This window comes from Anabrus simplex, chromosome 1 (assembly GCF_040414725.1).
Source record: "Anabrus simplex isolate iqAnaSimp1 chromosome 1, ASM4041472v1, whole genome shotgun sequence".
NCBI classification, from domain to species: domain Eukaryota; kingdom Metazoa; phylum Arthropoda; class Insecta; order Orthoptera; family Tettigoniidae; genus Anabrus; species Anabrus simplex.
In genome coordinates this window covers 1,048,190,247-1,048,201,189 of record NC_090265.1, presented here as the reverse complement: position 1 = coordinate 1,048,201,189, position 10,943 = coordinate 1,048,190,247, and the positions used below count along the sequence as shown (strand labels likewise).

Genomic DNA, 10,943 nt, shown 5'->3' with positions numbered 1-10,943 from the left:
GGACTGTCGCTGCACGTGTTGGCCGACAGGCATCTACGGTACAACGTGTATGGCAGCAGTGGTCAAACGAAGGTACCCACACTCGTAGACCTGCCACAGGCCCAGCGCGACAGACAACTGTGAGAGAGGATCGCCGCATCATTCGGATGGCCCTCATGGAACCCCATGCAACAGCAGCGCAAAATCGAGCAGCTGTGGCACCCCACGTTACACAACAAACAGTTGGTAATCGCCTGCGTGCAGCTGGCTTACGAGCCCGTGTCCCTGTAGAAGGTGTTCCATTGACCCCACAACAGCGACGTGTAAGGCTGGCCTGGTGTCGAGAAAGATCGACGTGGGCCAACGAATGGCATAGGGTCGTCTTTAGTGATGAATCGCGCTTCTGTCTTGCCCGCAGTGATCGCCGGAATCGTGTGCGCCGACGTACCGGGGAGAGGGGCCGCCCAGATCTTATTGTCGAGAGGCACACAGGGCCAACACCAAGCATTATGGTCTGGGGAGCTATTGGCTTTAATGTGAAATCACAATTAGTGCTTGTTGAGGGCATTATGACTGCTCGACAGTACGTTGATAGGGTACTCAATCCAGTGGTTGTCCCTATGATGGCGAACATTGCTAATGGGATGTTTCAGCAGGACAATGGCCGGGTTCACACTGCACGCATCTCCAGAGAAGTTCTCCACGACATCACAACTTTAGAATGGCCCGCCAGATCCCCGGACCTCAGTCCTATTGAGCATTGACATGTGCGAGACATGATGGGTCGACAACTGGCCAACCGTCCCCAGCCACCCACAACTCTGGAACAACTGACCCGTGCAGTGCAGCAAGCATGGGCCACAATTCCTCAGGAAGCGATCCAGGGCCTTATTGACTCTATGCCTTGACGAATTCATCAATGTATTGCAGCTCGTGCTGGGCACATCCTGTATTGATTGTTGTTCAAACTTGCGGTCAGAGGGCCCTGAAAGTGTAATCATAGAATCACAACCGAACACTCGTCCTGCATGTTCAATTGCAGCAATGTAGCACCACTCCTCCTGGGTGTTGCAATTTCCATTTTCTTCAGTGTATCATACAGCAAAAAAAAAAAAAAAAATACCGAGCTCGATAGCTGAAGTCGCTTAAGTGCGGCCAGTATCCAGTATTCGGGAGATAGTAGGTTCGAACCCCACTGTCGGCAGCCCTGAAAATGGTTTTCCGTGGTTTCCCATTTTCACACCAGGCAAATGCTGGGGCTGTACCTTAATTAAGGCCACGGCCGCTTCCTTCCCACTCCTAGCCCTTCCCTGTCCCATCGTCGCCATAAGACCTATCTGTGTCGGTGCGACGTAAAGCACCTTGCAAAAAAAAAAAAAAAAAAAATGTTTATACAGAATTATCAGAGAGGACTAATAATTCTGTATTTTCATTGTAATCAGTCTTTTCATTGTATTTTTAGCACAGTTAGTAAACACTTTAAATTCTATTTTTTCCATAAATATTACTAAAAGCATTTTAAATGATTCACATTTATTTTTAACAGCAACGAATATATTTAGGCTTTCAAACATCCAACATTATGTGCATAAATTTGTAAATTATTATTCTTTATTACCTATGTTTATAATAAATAATGAATATAATCAGTAAAGTAATTGGAAATTTTTGGACCTATAGTTAATTAAAATGTTCTAAGGTTTATACTTGTGTAAAACAGGGCATACTAATATCCTCACCACAAGCCAGTGAGTGTTCCCAAGATCATTATAAACTGTTTTAACTGAACATCTGAAGTGCATGCGAGCTTCATCTGATGGTAATGTTTAGAGTAGTAACATGTATTTTTTTTTCTGTGTGTTTCAGCTGCTGGGTCTGGGAATCCTGGCGGTGGGTATCTGGGCCTGGACGGAGAAGGACACTTTCAACAACCTCAGCCGCTTGACGAACATTGCACTCGATCCTGCTTTCATCCTCATTCTCGTCGGTGAGTATTTATTTGTGTGTTTATACAACACTTCATGCTCTTTCTTCCGTGATGCGATTTCTCTGCCCTTTATAGGATTTTCGCTCCAACCCTCTGTGTTTCTCCCCCTTGCGTCGTGATGTGCTGCCTGTCGTTTGTCTGAGGGCTCTCTGAACGCGATCTGACTGCCCCACTGTATTCATGAGAGCGGTTCCGTCGTCAAACGAATGTGCCATAAATGACAGGCTAATAATAATATTAAGTAAATTAGTTAGGCTGTCATTTCCTGAGCTCAACACCGCGGGGTCGAATTCTGGCACAGTGTTAAATGTCAGCAAGACTTTTTTTCTTGTAGGAGCGCCGGAATGCAGTGCTGTGGCACCTATTAGAACGCAGGGAGAGTAATAATAATAATAATAATAATAATAATAATAATAATAATAATAATAATAATAATAATATGGTCCAAGCTACATTTTAATATAACGCTGTTTAGGCTGCCTGAGGGTAAATTTCGTTGCTCCGTTTTACTCTCTCGGATGGCAGAGAAACGAATCTCCGCTGGGCTACGTATGGCTGCGTTTTACTTAATTTTGCTGGGTAGACACAAGACGTGCCACCAGAGATATTTTATGTGCCGGCATCGTATAACATGGACTTCCTTTTTCGCCGTTCAAAAGTCCTACTTCCTTTTCCTGTTTTGAACCTACGACCTTATGGTTCAGATGCCCGACTCTCTACCAGTGACACACCGAGGGAGCTAAACGAGGTTGCGTAAGGATTAGATTCGTAAATCTTGACGCAAACTTCTGTGGAATATAATAATTGCCTCACGATGTTTTTTAATTATTTAAAACTAATTTAGCTATTTGCTTTACGTCGCACCGACACAGATAGATCTTATAGCGACGATGGGATAGGAAAGGCCTAGGAAGTGAAAGGAAGCGGCCGTGGCCGTAATTAAGGTGCAGCCCGGGCATTTGCTTGGTGTGTAAATGGGAAACCACGGAAACCCATTTTCAGGGCTGCCGAGAGTGGGGCTCGAACCCACTATCTCCCGATTACTGGATACTGGCCGCACTTACAGAATTTAGCTGTTCTCAATGGAAACAGTAGTGTGCAGGTGATTGAATAACCGAAGAATGTTTTGTTTGGTTACAATGGTTAGAAAAAAAGAAAGCAGGCAAATTTACTGTTTTACGTGTCTCTATATTGACATTGTGATCATCGCCACAGTACCTCTGGTTTTACGTGGAATTCGAACCACCGGCACGTGACTGCATTTGAAAAATCCGACATGCACTAGCAGAGTTTCGACCACGACCACCTTGGTGAAAAGCCGCTCGGTTATCTCGCGGGGCTGTTTCGGAGCCACGGCCGCAGGACCTTATGGGATAGAATACATCGCGTGGTTTTTAGAAATAAGTGAAAAGCGAGAGTTTAATTTAGAGAGAAGTTTTGACGTGAAAACTCCTATTCATTCAGTCCGAGGTATGGGCGGCAGTTTCAAAGTGACACGCGACACTTCGACACACCCGTGGTCAACGCTTATATCTCAACATTTATACAACAACCTAACATATACCATCGTACAGAGGACATAGTTGTGCACGAGAAAAGATAAGTCGCGTTTGCCGATAACGCTATGACAGCACAGCCCGGGAAAACAAAATGGTTCCGATTGGAGCGCCATTTTGTTTTGACATCGGCTGTATCTGCATACCAGGTGAACATATTTCAATGACCTAGGACAAAGATTTTCATTTCCCTGCGCAGGTATCAACAACATAAGCTCTGAAAGTCGTTATAATACAATGAGGTTTTCTAAAATATCTACCGGGCGAGTTGACCGTGCGGTTAGGGGCGCGCAGCTGTGAGCTTGCATCCGGGAGTTAATGGGTTCGAATCCCACTGTCGGCAGTTCTGAAGATGGTTTTCCGTGGTTTCCCATTTTCACACCAGGCATATGCTGGGGCTGTACCTTAATTAAGGCCACGGCCGCTTCCTTGCTATTCCTAGCCCCTTTGTGTACCATCGTCCCCATAAGACCTATCTGTGTCGGTGCGACATAAAGCAACTTATAAAAGGATACCCACAAAACCATTATATCTATAGGTTCAATTGTAACAATAAATAGGCTAATGTTACTTGTCTCCACTAACTACTTTTATGTCTTTCGGAATTTTATCTCTTAGGATTTATTTTATGTGTGGGTAGATATTTAGCGTATTACACTTTCAAGTACCACCGACCTGAGCCAAGATCGTGCCCGTCAACTTGATGTATCCACAAAGACGCACGCAAAATGCTGTCAGTTGTGTACCACTTATTTACAGATTATATATACATCTTCTGCACACACGCACTAATGAACCGCCATCTTGAAACAAAACACTACTACAAAGAATAAGAATAAGACTGTCATCCTGACAAGCATTTGACTGTTACAGTAGCATGTCGACAGAATCACAACACGAGTTCGCAAGACCAACTCTACTCTACCCTCAAGACAGCTTCTTTATATATGTTGCCTGGCCAAGCTTCTAGAAGAATATGATACGACATGTTTTCTCGTAAATTCGTGAGTCTCCAATAGCATATTTACAATGTAAGGAAGCTTCTACACAAATCTAGTCGCACACTGCATTGTTTTGGATTTATTAGTGTGTGTTGCACAATGTCACAATGTTGCATTGGATTATACACCATATATACAGGTAATAATAAATTATATACTATTAATTATGTGCTCTTACATTAACTATATATATATATATATACAGCAGATGTTTCATGACATAACCTCACAAATAATACGATCATGATTATAACACAAAGTCCGGACATAACTACGTAAACAATAATACTAATAGATGTAAACTTCGTAGCCACACCTCACAAGTAATAATAATAATAATAATAATAATAATAATAATAATAATAATAATAATAATAATAATAAATCGATATAATGAAACGGCGGATGGCTTTTAGTGCCGGGAGTGTACAAGGACATTGTCGGCTCGCCAGGTGCAGGTCTTTCAGGTGCAGGTCTTTCGATTTGATTCCCGCAGGCGACCTGCGCGTCGTGATGAGGATGAAATGATGGTGAAGATGACACATACACCCAGCCCCGTGCCAGCGAAATTAACCAATGATGGTTAAAATTCCCGACCCCGCCGGGAATCGAACCTGGGACCCCTGTGACCAAAGGCCAACACACTAACCATTTAGCCATGGAGCCGGACATAAATCGATATTTCCATTATTTACCCATGGGTTAGAGAATATTGTTTCCAAGTTATATTAGTCTATTACACTCGCGTCAAACTTCAGCTCAGAAGTCCAGCAGCGTTCTACCGTCTGAGCTACTCAGCCCGGCAGGTTCAGTTGTTTATGAGAAAACTGTACCTGTGAGGAATTTACACAATGTCATGCGCTCATTTATTGTTTTGTTTGAGTGACTGTACGTTATGAACATGTTTCTTTACTTTCCCATGCTTTACAGTAATCTTCATCCATAACGTGAATCAACGAGTAGTTAATTTAGTTGTATTCCTTATCCATAATGTGAATCAACGAGTAGCTGATTTAGTTGTAATCTTCATCCATAACGTGAATCAACGACTAGTTAATTTAGTTGTCGTATTCCTTACCCATAATGTGAATCAACGAGTAACTGATTTAGTTGTAATCTTCATTCATAATGTGAATCAACGAGTAGTTAATGTAGTTGTATCCTTATCTATAATGTGAATCAACGAGTAGCTGGTTTAGTTGCAATCTTCATCCATAACGTGAATGAACGAGTAGCTGATTTAGTTGTAATCTTCATCCATAATGTGAATCAACGAGTAGTTAATGTAGTTGTATCCTTATCGATAATGTGAATCAACGAGTAGCTGGTTTAGTTGTAATCTTCATCCATAATGTGAATGAACGAGTAGTTAATTTAGTTTATTCTTTATCCATAATGTGAATTAACGAGTAGTTGATTTAGTTGTATTCCTTATCCATAACGTGAATCAACAAGTAGTTGATTATAGTTATCGTATTCCTTATCCACGATGTGAATCGACAATTATTAGTCGATTTAAGCTGTTCAGAGAGACTTTCCATGGCGCAGCCCTTCCCTATCCGACATCATCGAAGACCTACATGTGTTAGTGTGACGTTAAGACTTTAGTAGACAAAAAAGAAGAAAAAGAGAGATGCATGATGATATTTATTCTGGTGCTGACGCGTCGTGTCGTTTGTTTCTTATTACGACCTTGAAGTACCACTATGGCCGAAATATGAAGTGTCAGGGAAAAACAGGTAACTTACCGAGCTCTATAGCTGCAGTCGCTTAAGTGCGGCCAGTATCCAGTATTCGGGAGATAGTAGGTTCGAACCCCACTGTCGGCAGCCCTGAAAATGGTTTTCCGTGGTTTCCCATTTTCACACCAGGCAAATGCTGGGGCTGTACCTTAATTAAGGCCACGGCCTCTTCCTTCCCACTCCCAGCCCTTCCCTGTCCCATCGTCGCCATAAGACCTATCTGTGTCAGTGCGACGTAAAGCAAATAGCAAACAGGTAACTTCTTTCAGAATTCAGAAAACGAAATTTTAATTTCAAAATGTTACTGGATAAACAAATAGAAAGTTACAAAATAATATACTTTAAATAACTGAAATTGGAAATGTAGCAAACAAAATTAAGTTTTGTCCGATGCCCAGTATGTCACCACTAACTTGATTACGACAAAAAGTTAACTTACCTTTTTTACCCCCTGACCCTTCATATGACTTTAAAGCACCAGTATAACAGAATATGTACTATTATGAACGAATTATATATATATACCTAAATGTGATAACATACATTCAATTCGTGGCTAATATAAATTTTTCGCTAAAATGGGAATCAAGGTTTAAAAAGGTATATCTTTAATATCCATCCTCTTAAAATTCCTAGTCATACACGAGCAATTCCACAGTGAGTGGAAGCCTCAAAAAGTAACATAATATTGCATCTTTTAAAGTTGCGTATACTGGTCAAGTCGCTATTCGTTTCATACAATACAACCAACCAATGGCGTACGTGGTCTCTGTCAAAGCAAGTTGTTCTTCTGGTGGTGACGTGTCATGACGTTTGTTGTAATTCGGTAGACGTTTTACCCATATTATGATGTGGTCTCATCGTGCTCGTTGAGAAAACCACATTTCACACATGTCATAATACGCTTTCAGCTTGATCATAACCATATAATAGCATGGACAGAACATCTGATGCTGTAATTTCTACACCAAGGTTAACACGCTCCACAACAGAAGAATGAACTTAAACTGTAAAAGTTGTTAACATTAACATTATTATTATTATTATTATTATTATTATTATTATTATTATTATTATTATTATTATTATTATTATCTTAGGCCACCGACTATCCACAGTTTATGAATACCCTCGCGTTTCGAGAATGGAATTAAATATGTCTTTGCCGGCCAATTTTTGTGGGGTTCATTGTACCTTAATAAGGTCACCGCCGCTTCCTTCCCAGTCCTAGCCATTTCTCACCCTTGCATCGCCGAAAAGCTATAGCAAATTACTTAAATACACTTAAAAATGCTGGAGAAACAAAGTACGAAGTCTGAAGTCTCGAAGAATAAGACAGTTCCATAAAAAGTGCGAAAGATCCTCCAAACATAATATCACGTTTCTAAAAGAAGTGTTATCAAACGGAAGAGAGACAAGTGTGGCGCGTGTGAAAGGTTCAATAAAGACCTCATATCTCATAAGTTGTAAATCTCTTGGTTTACAGACTTCTAATTTGTTTGTTAGAATTACTAAGCGTGATTGAATTATGCTCCTTTGAAGGCTGGAGTTATATGCCGCACAGCAGTTGATAGAATCCTCTCCTTGAAGTCGACTTGTGCCGTTCCATAGATCCATTGTGCCTGCGGAGAACAGTAAGAAGAATGATCAAGCTGTAAGCAAGTTGGCTTCCTTGTTCTCCCCCCCGGTTTGGCCCAAGGGTTCAAATTGGAAATGACAGCTGGTTTTGACAGCAACTGAGCGAGCGAGAGAGAGAGAACGTTTTAATTGAGTTGCCAGCCCTCGGGAGAGCTCAGATAAGACTCGGTCGGGCCGGACATTGGCCATTGTCTCGTGTTAAACTCTGTCCTTCAGCGCCGATAAGGAGATATACTCTTACTAGACTCGCGTTTGTCTCCACGACAGTGAATTAAATGTTTCCAGCTTAAGTTTGTACATCCGGAGGAAAGCTCTCTAGCTAGTAGATGTGGTAAAAGCTGTCCCCAAGATACAGACAACTTAGAACTGAGACGTGATGATAGATAATTCTTCTTCTGCGAATCTGTCTTGAGACAGGTATCAACTAGACATCCTCCATGATTCTCTCTCCTGAGCATCTTGCTTCAGTTGTCTATAGCTTCTCCCTTGTTTAACATCTGTTAACAGTCCAAAACTTCTGCTTCCTCTTGCTTTTCTTCCATGTATTTTACCATCCATCGCCCTCTGTTGAAGACAATTCCTACGTAGTATGTGATCCAACCAGGATATTTCCCTCTTCCTTATCGTTTTCATCAGGTAGTCTCTTGTCTCCTACTTTTCTTAGCACTTCATTATTTCTCACTTTATCTGTCCACTTCACTTTTTCCATTCTTCTCCACAACCATATTTTTTTTGCTAGGGGCTTTACGTCGCACCGACACAGATAGGTCTTATGGCGACGATGGGATAGGAAAGGCTTAGGAGTTGGAAGGAAGCGGCCGTGGCCTTAATTAAGGTACAGCCCCAGCATTTGCCTGGTGTGAAAATGGGAAACCACGGAAAACCATTTTCAGGGCTGCCGATAGTGGGATTCGAACCTACTATCTCCCGGATGCAAGCTCACAGTCGCGCGCCTCTACGCGCACGGCCAACTCGCCCGGTCAACCATATTTCAAAACTTTCCAAATACTTTGTTACTTTCTTTCTTGATGTCCATGTTTCAACTCTATATGGCACTACACTCAACACAAAATTGCGAACCTCTTTCTTAAATCAGTAGGGATTGCCTTAGATGTCAAAAGCCTTCTCACCTTTCCGAAAGCTTCTTTTCCCATATATATTATGCTTCTTATTTCTTCTGTACAGCTTCCATTCCATGTTAACAAACTTCCCAAATATCTGAATGACTTTACTCGTTCCAATTTCTTTCCCTCTAGTGTTATATTAACAGCAATCTTTGTTTATCTTTATCTTCATTTCGAACTCTTTGCCCACTCTGTCAGTATTTTCCAACATGACTTGCAGATTTTTTTTTTTCTAATTCCGCTAATACCGCCACATCATCTGCGTATTTTATGGTCTTTATTGGTTCTCCTCCCACTACAACGGCTCTTGATTTTTCCAGGGCCTTCTGTAACAGTTTATCGGCATATATATTGAACAGAGCCGGTGACATGCAACATCCCTGTCTCACTCCTCTTCCGATATCCACTTCTTCTGTTTCATATTCATTTACTCTAACCATCACTTTCTGATACTTATACAACTCTTTATCAGTCTTCTGTCTTTCCAGTCTACATCAATATATTTCAGAATCCTCATCAGAATTCACCAGTTCACTCTGTCAAACGCTTTTTCCCAATCAATGAAACATGTATACATTTCCCCATTCACTTCTAACATCCTGTCTGCAATCATCATTAGGCATCCAATTGCACCTCTGGTTCCTCTTCATTTTCTAAAACCAAACTGCTCATCGCCCATATTTTCCTCTCTTTTCTTTTCTACTCTTCTCAGCTCCATCTTGGTCATTGCCTTAGTAACATGCCATATAAACTAACTGTTCTATAGACTTTACATTGTTTAGCATTACATTTCTTCGGTAAGGGAACCATGATGGCCCTAACCAGATCTTCTGGCCATCTTCCTGTGTCGTATATTATGTTCACCAGATTGGTCAGTCTAACTATTCCTCCATTCCCTAAAACCTTTAATGCTTCAGATGGTATCTGTTCACAGCCCATCGCTTTCCTTTCCTTTAGGTCCTGAATTTCCTTCTCCACTTCCCATTTTTCTATCCTTGGTCCTCTGGATTCTTCGTCACAATCTTGCACGTTCTCCAGTATCATTGTCCCATGATCAGCTTGATGATCATATATATCGTTTATATATTCCGTCCACACCTCCCTACTTTCTTCTAAATTTGATATTATCTCTCCTTGTTTGTTCATTATTCCTTGCTTGCTTATCTTCTTTGGATTTCTCCTCATCAGGCTCCTTGCTGTTCGATACATCTATTTTTCCCTCGTTTTCCAACTTGAATATTCCTTAACATTAGTTTTTCATCCATTCTTCCCTGGCCTTATCAGTTGTCCGCCTCAGCTCATTGTTTAGTTTTCTTTATTGTATTTTTCCTTCATCTGAGGAGTCATTTTTCCATTTCCTGCGTTTATACATTTTATCTAACACCTCATTCGTTACCCATTCCTTTTTATTTCTTTTCCTTCCGAGTTTACCTACATTTTTCTCTAAGGTTTTTTACTATTGCAGTCCTGATGGTAAGCCACTCCTGTGATACATCTATACTCATTCTCGAGTTTTCAAACTTTTCTTCATTCCTTCTTGTATAGGTCCCGACATTTTCATTCCTTAGTTTTGCTACGTCCCACTTCCTTCCAGAGTGTTTATTCTGATATGTTTCAGTCGTGTTCTTATATCTGCTACTAGCAAGTTGTGGTCTGTATTTGCATCTGCCCCACGGAATCTTTTAGCTATTTTGATGTTGTTTTTTGAAACTTTGATTGAGAATAATTACATCAATTATCTGATATCTGGCTGTATCACCAGAACTCTTCCATGTATACAGCCTCCGTTTATGGTTCTTAATTCAAAAGTCAAGGCTCTCTCCTCTTGTATTGCTTTTCCCTAATCCATAATCTCCGACCACATTACTCTGTCTTTCAATTCTCACTACACTGTTCCAATATTCCATCATCACAGT

The 10,943-nt window shown here is 41.1% G+C and overlaps 1 protein-coding gene across 4 annotated transcripts in view; it reads left to right on the top strand.

The window, feature by feature from the left end:
- The first annotated feature begins 1,733 nt into the window (after positions 1–1,733).
- The window catches only part of Tsp26A (Tetraspanin 26A), an 84,911-nt gene continuing 75,701 nt past the window's right edge, over positions 1,734–10,943 (top strand). For 2 of the 4 annotated variants that reach the window (XM_068225367.1, XM_068225368.1), the window contains exon 1: positions 1,734–1,966. In XM_068225367.1, coding sequence (XP_068081468.1) covers positions 1,819–1,966 — 148 coding nt within the window. In that variant the 5' untranslated portion in view covers positions 1,734–1,818. The remainder of the gene's footprint in view (positions 1,967–10,943) is intronic. The other 2 variants (XM_067137008.2, XM_068225366.1) reach the window with 2 other exon arrangements.